The sequence below is a fragment of the Dermacentor albipictus genome, chromosome 8, assembly GCF_038994185.2.
Source record: "Dermacentor albipictus isolate Rhodes 1998 colony chromosome 8, USDA_Dalb.pri_finalv2, whole genome shotgun sequence".
NCBI lineage: Eukaryota > Metazoa > Arthropoda > Arachnida > Ixodida > Ixodidae > Dermacentor > Dermacentor albipictus.
In genome coordinates this window covers 60,559,637-60,575,675 of record NC_091828.1, presented here as the reverse complement: position 1 = coordinate 60,575,675, position 16,039 = coordinate 60,559,637, and the positions used below count along the sequence as shown (strand labels likewise).

The window sequence follows — 16,039 nt, the reverse complement described above, 5'->3', positions numbered from 1 at the left end:
CCCTCATTCCACAACCTAACCCCCCCCCCCTCCTCCTCGTGCACACGTCCTCGTATACTTTTGGCGTTATATATCCAATTAACAAAGTAGTCTTGCTGAGACAACTGCATTGCTTTGGGCTTAAATCCTTACCCACTCCTTATCAGCTCAGTAAGGTGTGCAAAATCAATATAGAAGCATTAAACGTTTCAGCCGGACGCAGGCAAGAGTAACATTTTTGAGGCAACCACCAGTGCGCACTGCTCTATACTATGGCACTTGGTAAAGGTTAAAAGAAATTGTTTTGAGCCTGCTGTGGGTGCCGTGTTCACAAGGAATAGCATTCTGTAGGGCCATGTCCTCCCCCTCCCCCCGGAGGAGCTGCTGCACCTCCGGAGGGTGCCACCACCCACCACAACCACCCCCGCCCCCCACCACCACCCCCCCCGCCCCCCTCCGCCTACCACCACACACTTGTAATGTATCAATAGTGTGACCCTGCCAAAATGCTATTCAATTTGAGCAAGGGAGCCCTAGCAGACCTTAAATGCCAATTATATGTTCATTGGTGAAAAGAAGTACTGCATTAACCTTTAACTTTTTCAAGCTGCACGCCAGACACTGATGAATGAAACCTAACTTTGTCTAAATTGCGGTTTACGAATCGAACATGCCAACACAGACGTATCCGGCAATACATTTTGACAAATCTCTGGCGACATGCAATGCAGCAAAATTCCATTTCCCCCACACCAAACAGATACTGATACAAAACATCACACACATGTGCAAGATGCGCTGTAGCCTCAATCACGGCAAGAAAGTGGGTCTCCATTTCTTGAACAAAATCGAACAATCTTTGTGATGGCACTGTCAAATTTCCAAACAGTTTGCTCGGTACGTGATAAGCCTTCAGTAGTGTAAAATACTGGTGCTCGGCACTCACTGAATTTATGTCACCTTGCAGCAACTGTCGGCAAGTGCACCCTTCGAATGATTTTGCCAGGAACACTTTGACCAGAAAGCCTGCCACGTAATATGCTGCTGAATCGTCAATGATATGCGACTGAATGTCTTTTGCAAGAACTGAAATGTCTTCGAGAGACGGAAAGTTATCAGGGCCAACTGATTCGACTACATCAACCAGAGAGGTGCTATTTAGAGAGAACGGCGACACTTCATGGAGGAGTTTAGATCTATCATCTTCTACGTTGCCCTGCTCAGAGAGTTTGAAGGCTTTCTGAATACAAATATGCTTTAAACCACAAATGAACTGAGACACATTTGGGTTAGTATTGCAACCGTGCTTTTGTCTGATGTGCCCAAACATGTTCTCTAGTGGGTCCTGTTGGAGCCTACGAGTTAGCAGATAGATGAAGTTGTAATTGGCCGAGAGATCGTCCCAAAGATGGATGACAGCCTGAATTGTTATCTGCCAGCCAGTGATTGTTTGCGGCTGACGCTTGCCAGAAAATTTCCAAGATGCAATCCATGGAAGCTGCTCTTTCAGAAATTTAATTAATTCATTTTGCCCCTTTTTTATGGCATATCTGTATTTCTGAGCATTCCTATGGGGGCTGGAGCTGTTCAATGTGTCGAATAGCTTATCCATACGGTCACAAAAGTTTGCTGTAGCTACAGCTGAAGAGGAAAGCTCATTTACATAAACCAATGTCATAATTGCAATACTAACTGATGAGCTCAGGACTTGTACAGCTCTGCTGACTTTCATGTTACAAAATGGCCTTTGGTATATGTGCCGCTCTGTTAGCTTTGGAGCCAATCGTAACCTTAGTTCATGTGTGGATTTGTACAGTTGTTCAATATGAGACCAATTCACAACTTCTTTCCCAATGAGCAACTCATGTGCTTGGAGATTGTTGCGGGTCGTTTTGATCAAATGAGGTACATCAAAAATAAAATAAACTCTCTCGCCTAGAACTTCAAAATATGGTTTCCCAATCGTGATGCCCAATTTCTGCGCCAAGCTGACATTTGACGCGCCTTGGTCACAGATTACCGCTTTGACAACAATTCTGACGGCTTTAAGTTGCTCAATAATCGAGATTAGTAATTTATCAATAACATTTGCCCATGTCAATACATGCCCTATCGTAAATGCGACTGGCTGAACCCACCTCTTAGATATACCTGCCAGAAGCACAACCATGGCTCTGTCGGCAATACTTGATGACCGCTCGATGCCATCATCTGCAAACCCATGCACAATATCTTCACCGGCATCATAGGATAAGTTCTTTTTCAAAGCTATTTCATCAAACATGAGGGTGCATACTCGGTCGCGCTCATTCCATGCGTGAGTGCTAGCAGAAATACTTTGAATAATTCCGGGAATCACTCCTGGTGACATCCTAAAGTTGCACAACCAGCGTCTCAGAGTACGCTGTGTTGGCAAAGAGAAAATTGGTGCCAAAAAACGGTATGCACGGGGTCCACGGAAGTTCAAATGCAAGGCAAACTTTTTGAGCCAGATAGGGAAGCGCTTGCCTTTTCCCCTCTGCTGCAATCGCAGGTGTGTACACAAAAGCTTAAAAACCTCCTCTGTCACTGATGGACGAATAATGCCCAGTGCCTTCGAAATGGATGGCGGTAGCTTGCTCTGCTTCTTCTGCAACCGTTTGATGGTCCGCTGGCATCTTGCTAGCTTGGACTGCAGTCGCCGGACGGTCGCCCTAAATTTTGTTGACGGAGAGCTCCTCACTGCGCTCTTCCAAGCAACTGTAAGATACAAAAAATAAGCACGCATAAATAAAGCTACGTGTACAACAATTCGACAATTTCTTGATACAACACTAATTTACTGGTTACTTCATACTGAACAGCTCATTATGAAACTTTAAAACAGTACGATACATTCAACCAAATATAACCATTGTTCGCAGGTACAATTCCTACACAGAGCCTCCATGAACACAATTAAAAGTAGATCTAAATTGCTTTGTGTCAAAGCCATGAGGGAGCCTTTCTCGCATATACTCATGAAGGAGTTCGAGTAAATAGTACAAAAATCTAACAATATGAGTTTCCTTCGGCTGCTCAACTTTTCCATTATTAAAATGAACCACTATTACAAGAACAACCCCCATCTTGAAGAAAATCCACAAAGCCTTTGGCTAGCGTTAAATGAACCAAACACTTACCGGGATAGTTTCCTACTGGTGTTTCAGCTGAATCGAAAATGTTGGCGCTTGGGGACACCTCGGAAATGGCATCTGCACAAAAACACAGAGCAAGATATTACCCAAACAGCTTATGCATCCCAAGCATCCTTTGAGCTACAACGCTAACAAGAACTTGCCTGGCACAATTTTGCATTACCTCCCTCACTTACTGCCAATATAGTTGAAAGTACAAAGCAACGGTAGCTTGTGCGTTGACAATTATTTCCTAACTTGCACAGCAAGACCTAACCAAATGCTAAGCATCAACAGTTAATACCACTGTGCTCTTTAAACAAAATAAATATTGCATAGTTTATAAGTTGTACGTCATGTGTTTACAGAGTTTGTTAGAGATATCACTCTACGCATTTACAAAGCTCATGCTTCTGCAGACAAGCATTCATAAAAGCTTCAATTTCTGATATGAGAAGTGCCAGTGTCCACCACACAATTTAACAATGATACAATCATAGTACACATATATGGCAAATATATGTCACAAGAATAATCATCCTAAAAGATTGTGCACTTTATGAGCGTGCTCCAATCTGAACAGTACTCTTAAATATCGCACCTTGACCTTCCAGTTACCTCGTATGTAATGGTTATTCAAAGGTTATGGTCGACTAAGGACTTATTTATTAATTTCACTTATTTCGACATACTGCAGCCCAGAAGGGCTATCGCAGGAGTGGGGAAATACAATACATAGAATAGCATAAAGAGCACAGAACATCATGACTAATATACAATAGAAATTCATTGAGTGGTAAAGATCTTGCGTAACCAGGCAGCGCACTCCGCAATCTCAGAAGGGACAGGGAGACTAAACGCTTCGGTATGATGGTGACAAGTGGACGTATTCAACTCATGGTGACTGGTGATATTGGGTCTAGATTTCCCTTACTTGCCAAGTAAGGAGAATGGAGAATTGTGGGGAGTAAGAGTATAAAGAAACCTGAAAGATTCAAAGTGACGACGAGAAGAGAGACTGGCAAGTTGAAGACTAAGATGGGAAATGGGCAAAAAATACCTGTCAAAACGATAAACGAAGCCCACAGCTTTCTTGTCAGATGCACTTTTTTTGATAGATATTATGTGTGCATTCCAAACGCCAGAGCCACACTTCAGTATTGGACGAACCATCGTTTTATAAGTGAGGAGTCGTGTGCTAAGTGGGGATGACCGTAATATGCGTTGCAAGCAGCCTAAGCACTAGGTTGCACGAGTTCGATGTGAAGCATCTCCTAGAGGGTAGTCGTTATACGAATAGGTAAGTGGAGAAGGCGGAAAATGTTTGGTAAATGACATAGGTACAACTTTCTGGAAGTTGATTTGCATCTGCCAAGTCACACCATGATTGAAGTGATGCAAACGAGTCGTTATGGATCATGTGATCGTGACGAGTTTTAATCGTATGGTACAATACACAATCATCTGCCTAATGCAGATTCTAAGAGGAACATTACTTGTTAGATCATTTATTAAGATCAAAAATAGAAGCGCACCCAATATTGAACCTTGAGGCACACTAGACGTTACACTGCATGTGGAGGATTGAGAAGACCTAAAGAGTACGTCATAGTACGTACTGAGACCGATTGGATAAAAAAGAAATCCAGGTAAACACTTTGTTGTTAAGAATAACAGTGAGCTTCTTGAACAATTCAGAGTGCAACACAGTGTCGAAAGCTTTTGAAATATCAATAAATATTGCATCAATTCGATCACCTGCATAGAGGGCCTGATGGGGCCTGTGCGACGGTAGTGTATTCAATAAGCTGGGTTGCAGTGATAAATCCAAACCGTGCTGAGCACCAGATAAACCATTACACTCCAAGAATTCAATATGTTCGCAAATTACACATTGAAGTATTTCACAAGAATGACACGTTATAACGATGGGTCTGTAGTTTAGTAAGGACTGCTTACTACCATATTTGAATAGCGGAATAACTTTAGCTGTTTTCCAGGCAGAAAGTATAACAGACGTCGAGAGAGATTTCTGAAAAACAATTAAATATTGACTAGTCCATAAAAAGTCTCTAAAGAGAAATGCCTTATCTATATCGCCAGGTTAACCTTTTTCAGATTCAGTTAAAAATCAAATTCAACACACCCTGGTTTGAAACAATAATGTTGTTAAAACTATGCGTCTGCTCTATAAAATGTATGATAGTTACCATCAACAGCACAACGCTCATCCTCGGTAGAACTGCTGCCAAACATATCCACCTGGGAGGTCGTTGCACCTAGCTCGCTCACAGGGGTGTTGCAGCCAGACATCTGTTGTAGGCTTGCTGGAAAAATACCCATCATTGCCACTTTGTTAAGTTTAACTTGATACACCAAACTCACCTTTAGCAGCATGGCTTGCCGTCATGAGGGAGCCTTGCTCGCATGTCTTATGTAGGACGTCCTCACCAGCTTGTTCCTCACTTGCAGGACGGCTGCAGCCTACATTCATTGGCAACACTGAGTGTTAGTCGCAAACACAGGACACTACAAGTACCTTGCAAAGCAGGGTCTTCAAACATAGTGCTGATGCCTATAGTAGACTTTTCCAGATGGTCCTCTGGAACGGTGTTTTGATGCGATGTAACAGCGAATCCAACAGATGGTACATCGGCAGCATCTGCAAAAGCTAAATAGAAAAAAATGTTCACCTGAGGTTGGTTCAGGTCGAAATAATTGCCACAAAACTCTTACCACTAGCAATTCTATGAAGACACAGAGACGTACATGAGCTACAGCAAAGTGCACCAAGACAGTGCTGACACTTGGAACTTTGCTCTATTGCGTACCTGAGGAAACTGTAGGTACAGCTGTTCTATTGAGTCGCGTGCGACCTGGGTCCAGGAAATCTTTTGCAGTGAAATGGTCGCTGCATATCCTGTATGACTTGTACAACACACCTGCCGGCTTTTCCATAAGGTCGGCTCTGCGGGAATATGCCACCCATGCCGTCGACCTGCGCACATTTTAAAGGAGCATGTTGTATGGCACAAACAATAAGCATCGAGCATTTTATTGCATTAGTGTGTACATGCTTGACAAATCAGGAATTTAAAATGCGCTACATTAGTTATAAAAAAAAATTTTGTACACTAGTTTTGAAATTGCCGAACAGCTGTAGGGGCCTCTAGAATGTTCCACTTAATGCGATAGAATGTTTCATTTTGCAAATTTTCTATAACAAGATACTCACAAAGAGGTACACAACACTTAAGTTACAGGTACAATGGTACGCTTATACCACAAAAAAAAAGATGCATTTGCTGCAATGTGTAAATGCTCATGATTTTTTAAGAACCCCAAACTGATTCCAGAGCGTACAGATTATGCCCCTCACTGGATTACTTCAGCTAAATAAATGTTATAATCGGGCGACATTGCTGCATATTTTCATTAAAGCAGCAGAAACAGTGCGCGGCTAAATTGCAACACAACAAACCTGCTGTCCTGTGGGATACGAAAAAAACTGGTGCCGGGCTTCTTTCTCGTTCTTCCATTGTTTTGGCACCACTGTACACAACAGTAACTGCCGTACGAGCCACTACAGGAGGACATCTGTTGAGAAACGTAAATGACAAGCATGTGTCATTGATGTAAAGCGCTTGAAGAGGCGACATGCGCGAAAGCGGCGAACAGACGAGATTACGAACAAAGGCAATTAGCTTTAACATTTTTAATTTAACAAAACATAAGTTACAGTAACGTTGGGCGCCAGAGGAAGGGCCGCAAATTTATCTTGCTAGATGCATTTAAAGCGCGAAGGCCGAGCTGCTTTTTGCTGCGTCACGACAGGCGCGGCGAGCGGGCCTCAAAATAATTTTCAACAATGTTGGGCGTCAGAGAAAGAAAAGCGCCATGAACTTGTCAGTGCATTAAAGCGCGAAACCGCGCACCACGGCAGAGCTACTTTTCGGTAACTGCGTCGCAGCGCCAGGCGCACCCACTGCGCTTGAAAAGTACCCCAAAAAGTAACCAATTTAGTCACAATAATGTTGGGGGTCAGCGAAAGCGCCAATATCAGTAGACGCGAAACTGCGTCGCAGCGTCACAGCACCCTGTGCGACTAGCGTCTATGCTAGCGTCGCGTGCCCAAAAACTACTGAAATTAGTTAAAATTAGTTAAGGCTTACAGGAAGCGTCGCAAACATCTCCCAGAACGATTCTTTAATTAAAATTAACTGCTCCACGACGGCCACGCTGTTTTTCGTTAACTGCATCACAAGTCTAGACTAGGTGCCAGATAAGCCTAATTGCTCGAAATGCGTCGCAGACTGTCAAAGAAAGTTTCTCACCTTGCCGTTGTCCACTAGTGCAATTTCGTCATGTCGCAGTTCCGAACGAGCGCTAGAATTCGCCGGGTGCCCATGAAACCAGGCTAAATCCCAAAACAGAAAAACAGTCACACGGGTGAGCAAACAGTCCAACGCTCAGATACACGGCCGGTCGCTCTCGCTTCGGCCGCTTCGGCGGCGTGTCTGACGAATGACGCAAACATCTGCCTCGTCATTCGCCCGTTCGCCTGTCGCTAGGCAACGGAAGTAAGCCGCAAAGTTTAACTTAATTTATACGCAGATATTTTTAATTTTTCCGGGAAAGAATAAAATAAATTAAACAATTGCTGTTAATCTCATTTCACATTCTTCTTTTTCTCGATGCTCGCGACCCCAATTCGTCGATGTTAAAAGTATAGCGTGACGTGTTTCCTGTTTCCAATTTTCGCCGAGTGTCCGCTCTTGTTCAATTCCCTTTCTCTTTGGGCTAAGTTTGTGCGAGGCTTTGAAGTATTCTATATGGCACTACAGCGCTCACATTTTGACTTACATTCTTTGAAATTTATCCCTTGGAATCTTGAGAATGACAGCCCATGAGCAAATGTCACGAAACAAAACACCGACAGCGCATACCTTTTAAACTAAATCTTGTCAGAAATAAATATTAAAAGTGTGAAACAATATCAAAAGATCGCCCCGCGCGAGATGTTGCGTTTCCACGAAAAAGCACGCCTTCGTGCAAGGCGTTTTGCTCAGACGCCTCGGTACTCGCTCTGCGTGTTCGGGGCGTCTCTATTTTGCTTGTGTATCAATGGCGCGTTCCTGTAACACACCAGTCGCTGCACCGTCGAGGTCAATGTAGCGAACGCATTCGCGCACTTTCCGTTTGTGCTTCGACGTTAGTATGTTCGCTACGCATGTACTGCACGTGGCGTGTCTTTGCATGTCTGGCACTAGCGCTTTCCCTGTAACGCAACAGGCGTCGCACGGTGGAGATCAATGCAGCGTCCGCGACCGCATTCGCGCCCGTGCTTCTACTTTGTGATGCTCGCGGTACGCGTTCGCGGTGGCCGTGCGCTTGCGAATAACCTGCTTTGACGAAGTGAAACATTCCTAATTTTGTACAACCATGCATATGATCACTTTGCTGAGTAGCGTGGATCTATTTATTCTTTATTTGTGTTTGAGTGTTCCTTTACAAGCAGTCTACTTGAACCTGGAGATAATTCTGGGTATTTTTCAATAAAAATGTTTGAATAAGAAACGTGTGCGCCAGTTTAAGAGGAGGAAAGAAGGCTGCTTTCCTTGTGGTGCCGTTTCTCGTCCCACTTTATCGTTTCCTGACACTCCTCCTTCACATTGCTAATTCAAGGCACAAGACAAACCTGTATCTATGCACACGAATTAATTGGACCAAAATAGAGAGTTACAACTTGAATTTATTGGAAGGGGAATTTAGAGAGTCGGTTAGTAATGATACAACTCAAGGCGATGCGCACGATCCATATTCACACTCCACAAAGTAATTCGATGCAACGCGTACGCGGCGCGCAAGCCTCAACTTCACATTTATTAAACTGTGGGCGTTCTGAAGCGCAGACTCACTGATGCTAACAAGAGGAAGGCGAAGTTTCCTATTTGCGGACCTGATAAAATTACGGCAGAACCAACTTACGATGATTGATTAGGTTTTGCTTATGGCCTGATCACACCTGCACCACTGGTGTTCCGTAAACGGCAGTGGCTCGCGCACATGTACCTCCATAATAATAATAATAATATTTGGGGTTTTACGTGCCAAAACCACTTTCTGATTATGAGGCACGCCGTAGTGGAGGACTCCGGAAATTTTGACCACCTGGGGTTCTTTAACGTGCACCTAAATCTAAGCACACGGGTGTTTTCGCATTTCGCCCCCAGCGAAATGCGGCCGCCGTGGCCGGGATTCGATCCCACGACCTCGTGCTCAGCAGCCCAAACCATAGCCACTGACCAACCACGACGGGTGTACCTCCATAATAGTGACAACGTTGCGAGTACAACGTCGCTTCGTAAGTGCGCCCGTCGGCACTCACCTGGCATGAGCTGCGCGGTGGGGAAGGTCTTTTCGTATATCTGGTCCACAGCCGCCATGTATTCGTCGGGCGTCAGGGGCAGGCCGAGGCTCTCGACAATCGTCCGCGCCGCATCGGCGTCAGGCGTACCCATCACCCGCTTCTTCAGGTCCCAGGTAAATTTCTTGCCGTACCGCGATGCCACGGTCTCTGCAGCCCCCGTGTACAACTTCTCCGTGTCTTCAGGTGCCCAGAGCGGTGCGCAGCATTACAGAAAGAAAACAACAACGTAATCTTGAATTAAAGTGGTCATCCCTGACACGCCTTATCAGTGCCGAATTTTGACTCACGAACATGTTAAAGCGACGCCAAAGAAATCACTGAGCTCATCGAGAGGAAGATCACGCATGCACTTTACACATCGTGCGGAAGTCTTCAGCTAACTTCAAGTCAGTGCGCAGTGATTTTCGATGAAGTGCGCAACAAGACAACCACGTGCTGCTATTAAATCATACATGCAGCTGGCGTGGTTCTCCAAATGAACTATGCCTCTTGGCATACTGTATTGCGACTCTCCTGGTACCACTTGTAACTTGGCGATTTAGGTTGTTTGTTAGCGTCTGCAGTTCAATCGACGTCAGGGAAATCGCTTTTTTTATCAACGACTTGTGATCAAAGCCAATCAGTGTTTTTTTTTTTTTCAGAATGGTGCAGCTTAATAAAAATTAGACACGAAGTCACACATGAAATTCTGCCCTGCATGCAATCTTCCCAAACGTGCTGCTGACTTTTACTATGCAGCGGAATCTTCGATTTTGTCATATGTTTAACACTAAGAATTCGAAGGTTCAAGAAACAAAAATAAGGTAGCAAGTGCGGCCTTAAATATGCGTACGAAGTGATAATTACAAACTCTACCGAATGACCCGGCTTGCAACGAAAAATGTTTCCGCAGTTTTGCACGTACTGTAGCGTAGACAGGACATTCTGACGCAGTGATCATTTTTTTTTTTGCAGTGGAATGTGCCGTTGTGTCGTCACAACACGACAACATGGACAGTTCCTCGGACAGTCGGATGTCTTTCTTATCAGACAGCGAAAGTCCTGCTGTGGCCGCCATGAATAATGGCATCTTCACAAGATGTAAGTAAAGACTGCGGCATCCGTTTTTACCACGTTTTGTACGTACTGCCTAGTTGGTTTTATGTTTACGTCACTTCGCTCATCCTGACTTACCTAAAAGGAGGCCGTCCAAGTCGAAAATTACATGGGACACTGACTTGAACGCAGATGTCGTGGACGCTGGCGTCTTCAGCCCAAAGCTGCTTCCCGAGCGGCTCAGCTCTACATTTGGGAATAAAATGACACAAGCTAAAATATGCGCCTGCGCATTACATACGTTATGCTGATCGAATTGGCTAACATTGTGCAAATAAATGGTCTGGAATTGCGCTATGTGCGAATTCACCAAAAGTATTGGCTAAAGTTGGTGTTTATTGAAGTCGAGAAGGAAATTTATTCACCCGTAGGCACACTTACAACTGTGGTATGAACGTAAAGTGCAGTATAAGGTACAGCACACATGTAATATATCATACTTGATGTAAACAAAACATATTAGCAAATAAAATAATAAATGGTGTCTTCTTGACACTGGCTTTGCCACACACAACAACAACAAAACATCATTACAGCGTCCACGCAAAAGCATTATTGTAAGCCTCGAATTTATGAAAGACATGTGGGGCACATACCAATGCAAACTCTCAACTCAGGAAACAGAATTGAGCATTATTCTGGCTGTACAAAGACATTGCTTCGGGAGACGGTTAGGTACCACGTAGACCAGCGGCGAAGAAAGTCGGCTTCACCAAGTTTGAACAACTGTTCTTCAAGATGACCCCATACCGTCACCCGTAGTTTCCGCATTCTGGGGTACATTGCTCTATTTGACTGCCGAGATCATTCTGCAGTGTTGCGGAAGCACCACAGAACGCAGCTAGCGCTGTAGCAGACGGGACTCGCAAACCGATCTCGGCGGTGTGGTGGCCGTACGATGGATATTCCAAACATTCTTGCCACTAGCTTCCAGAAGGCGCGGGCTACAACGCACTCCTTTACTACATGCGCGTTGGTCTCTGTTTGTGCTCAATGAATGCATTCATCATTCGCTACCATATGCCAGCGTTCAAGCCTGTCCCTTGTAGGCAGAATGCCCCACTGATATTGCCAATAAAAATCCTTCACTTGAGAGGGCAAATCAGGTGAAAGCGCGGATGTGCATGTTTGTGTAGTAGCTGCCTGTGGAGGCACAGCTGTCTCACACAACATTTCACAAAGCCTGGAAACTGGTGTCACACGCCACTTTGTAATTCTTAGTTGTACAAGCTGGCTTTGCAAACGCGCAGCCGCCGCATACTGCGGCGCATATGCAATACAAAAAGCACAAGGAAGCATAACGGTAGTAATGTTTGGCCCTAAGGCATTAGTTTCAGGCTTTCACTTAGTACTGAGTTGTTTTGAACATAGCAAATACGTCATGCTTGATGTGCACCTCGGGAAAATTTTGAAGCATGTTCATTATTACGAAAGTTGTCGCAATAAGTATGGCTTTTTATTGCGATAGTCGCACTGTATTGCGTAGATTGTGTCAACATCTACTTAACGTAGCTGAGAATAACCACATTTAAATTGGTGCTTCTGATCGATTCATTTGCAGAATGAAAGAGGCACATTCGCGTGAAACTTTAGTGGCGCCTCTGTGCACTAGATGCCTCGAAGACCAGTCGTACTTAGTGACAAACTATAAGTGCTTTATGTGGTGTTCAGTTAATACGCATATACCTGTAGCTGTGACCACCGTGCACACTCTGGAAGGTACGCCTCAAAAAGAGATCCATAGCATGCCGAGTTAAGCCAAGAGTATACGAGCAGATTGTTGAACACAAGTGCGTGAGTACCTTGAAGCGATGTTACGCTAACTGCGTACTCGGATCGCATTGCGACGTTAAAAAGAAGTAAAGAAATGCGGTGCCAAATCCCAGTCTACGTGCTGTGAGAGGGGACTGCTTCAATGAGAGAAATGTGCTTGCGTATTACTGTATGTCCCGTAATGTAAGATGAAGTGAAAGTGGGTGTAAACGCTAGATGTCGCAGGGCACGGAAGGTGATGGAATGACTTGATGTAGGTCATCCCAGTTTTCGAGAAAATGCTTTAAATACAAGCCGTCTTCCTGCCTCCTGCAAATTTCGCTGTCCTCGCTACTGCATCGCACGATGGAGCGGTCCGGGAGATTGCGCAAACCGGTACAAGCACCAAGCACACATGAACGTTTTCGATGCCTCAGGAAGCTCGGTGTGTAACGCAATAGCTTGCTTCAGGAAAAGCGGCGTCGATGTATGGGCAGCGAAGAATGGCTTGCAACACCAGCGCACGCATGGCGAGTGAGCAGTGTAATTAGATGGCGACTTTTACAACTGCAAAAAAAATACGTTAAGATGTTTTTGTTGCGATTATGTGGACACTCCAAGCTCATTTCTCGTGTAACTGACTGGTCGTTGGTGAGTCGTGTAACTGACTCACCAACGACCCTCATGCGAACTCACGGTATTGAAACATTACAGCTGCGCCAGAAAATTCAAAGACTGAAACTACTTTTCTTACTAAAAAACCATAAACTGTCTTTGAATGCAGACCCCTTCCTTAAACCTAACACTACGCGCCAAACACGAAATCATCATGCACAATCATTACCCCTTACAGTGCTAGGATTCACGCCTTTAAATACTCATTTTTTCCAAGCACCATTGAGGAGTGGGACAGGTGTCCGCCAGATCTTTTAACCAGAGCTGATTCTTTTGACTTAATGTTTTCTTCACAGCATTTAGTTTGAGAGCCATTTATTTCTAAGTTTACTTTTTGTATTTTGCATCTGAGCCTTGTATTTATTGCTGTATTTTGTGTTACAACTTGTATTCACCATATTTCAATTTTGCTAATCCTGTTCTTTTTGCATATATCATGTATTCGCCCCTCCTGCTTGGGCCTACTGTAGGCCTGCAGTATGTTCTAAATAAAAAAATAAAAAAATAAATTTCTACAGTCGGCGGCGTCGTGATGTGCCGTATAAAATGCAAGGGCGAAAAATTCGGCGCCGCGCGCCCTATGCTGTATGTGCGAATGGAAGCATGCGAGGGTTAGCCGGAGATCGCCGGCGGCTCAATTCTCGCGCAATACTACTCAATTTCTAGAGAAAAGAAGGTCTGACCTTACACATGACAACCGCGCGGCAAGGAGTCGAAAGGTTATTTTGACTCGCCTCCGGGCCACTCGCCCTCGCACGTCTAAATAGTTTCCACGTTGCCTACTGCTGCGCTTGTTTTCCTAGCTCGTGGAACTTATAAGAGACCTCTTGCATAATGTCAACAACCATGTGCGCAAATTGCGCTTCCTTCACCCTGGTGAAAGGAAGACGTGCGGGCGAGCGCAACACGTTCCTAGAAAGTTCCTAGGACGTGCGGGCTATACCACACGTTTCATCTATTTGCTGCGGCGTTCTGACATACACATAGCGTGCTTGCTTCATAATATGCCCCTGCGAACACAACCTTGGTTGCTCAGTGCGACAGGATAACCAGAACAGACTTGGGCATATTATTCCCTCACTTGAAGCGCCGAAGGCGTCGTTGACTGCAACAATGCGAAAGTGGCGACGGGAACAGGACTAGAATGCAAGGAGCTACAACGTTCTCCAAGTCTTGCGTCATTCCTGATTCCAACAGCTAATTACCCTAGCAAGGAAGCGTGGCATGCTGCGATATCTTACGTACTGGTGTAGCATTTCAGTGCCGTCATCTATCACTGCCGAAGTGGCCTCGAAAGCGCTGGAATATTCAGCCACACGATAAGGTCAGCTTCTCGCAGCCACCGCTGCCCATCATTTGCTCATTAGCTAAATAAACGACACTGCTATCGCCTTTACGTAAATAAATGAAAAAAAAAGAAAAAAAATTCTTTAGGCGAGTCACGTGCAGCTCATGACGGCGCTGTAGCTTATGAGATGTGAAAAACGCAAACTAGTCATGTGCGCGCCACGTGGGTATGATAAACAGGAGTATACCTACTCGCCTGTCAAGGCGTTCTAGCTAGGATTCCATTCTTGACACACATGGCGGCTTCACGGCTACCATTACCGGCCATGTTGACTTTCTTATTGGCTGTCGAGGGTCACGTGTTTTGAACTTTGTTCCAAGAAGCGGAAGTTTTGCAAGATGCAATCTTGCGTTTTCATCAAGATGCCAAAACTATACGTGGCGGTGCAGGCATTTCGAAAAAAATACTTTTTTTCTGGTCCTCTACAGTTATATTGTGATGTTAGTGCTTGAAACACAACGTGAGCGATAGCGTGCAGAAGCCCGTTCAAAGCATCTGCCATTTCCTAAATATGGGGCTACGGTACTATATAGCCGCTGTATCACCTTGTTGATGGCTCAAGGAATATCAAGTGAGAAGCGCACAGGAAAGGTCATTTCGTAAACGTAAAATAAAAAAAAATTAAGTTAGGCGGTTTTACGTGCCGCATCTACGATCTGATTGTGAGGCACACCGTATTCGCCGACTCCGCAAAATTTGCACCAACTGGCGTTCTTTAACGTGCACCTCAATCTAAGTACACAGGTGTTTTTGCATTCCCCCCCCCCCCCCCATAAAAACGCGGCCGCCATTGCGGGGATTAAACGTCAATTTGACCGTTCGTGTCATTGGGCTGGGCTGCCATTGCAAGGATCTTCCGCCATAATTCTGGACGCAAGGAGCCACACGAATTATGATACTGAGCAGCCATATGCAATGGCTTCTCGAAGAGTTGATTGTTGGGCTAGTTGGTTTGCCATAATTGAACTAGCGCAACATAGCGCAACAATCACCACAGAGAGAAGAGAGCCGGTCAAAGACAACCGCTACTGACAACTGCTTAATGGAAGGATAGAATTGGACATGCATATCCTCTCATAACGCATGCGCATACCAAGCAAAAGGGACAGGCACTTGCACGTAAAAGGTGGCTGCGCAAGAAGGCAAATTCTATTCTATCTCCTTCTATCTATTAGTTCTATCCCATTACTTGATGCTGAATTTGACTTCACGATCTAACAAGTTGCTCACAGAATCTCCCGCGGAAGTTATGTAAATTATGCGTATGCATTTGCTACTTAATCACGCGCTGCTTCGTCATCGTGTGCTGCTGTGTTTGCTATAAGTGCGAGCAACACCGTGACAGAATCGTGTAACGGAGAAGTGCGGTTGCAACGCCGAAATGTTAACTGAGATCAGCATGAGACGACAAAGAAAAGATGAATAGCAGCAATGTCCACGCATTTTGTGTCATGGTGCGTTTAGATGATGCCGCTGAATCGTGAATGATGGGCACTGTGCGATGCGTGATATAATTGGACAGTGTCACGTTTGGTACACCTCGTGCCAAGACGTGGTCGATGAGGCTGCCTACTCTCGATGCGAGCCATTATCAACCGCCGTCAT

The 16,039-nt window shown here is 44.8% G+C and overlaps 1 protein-coding gene across 1 annotated transcript in view; it reads right to left on the bottom strand.

The window, feature by feature from the left end:
* LOC135915166 (uncharacterized) overlaps positions 1-16,039 on the bottom strand; it is a 59,502-nt gene that overhangs the window by 31,224 nt on the left and 12,239 nt on the right. Inside the window, exons 5-6 of the mRNA XM_065448203.1 lie at positions 10,738-10,845; positions 9,523-9,741 (exon numbers count right to left, since the gene is read on the bottom strand). Coding sequence (XP_065304275.1) covers positions 9,523-9,741; positions 10,738-10,845 — 327 coding nt within the window. The remainder of the gene's footprint in view (positions 1-9,522; positions 9,742-10,737; positions 10,846-16,039) is intronic.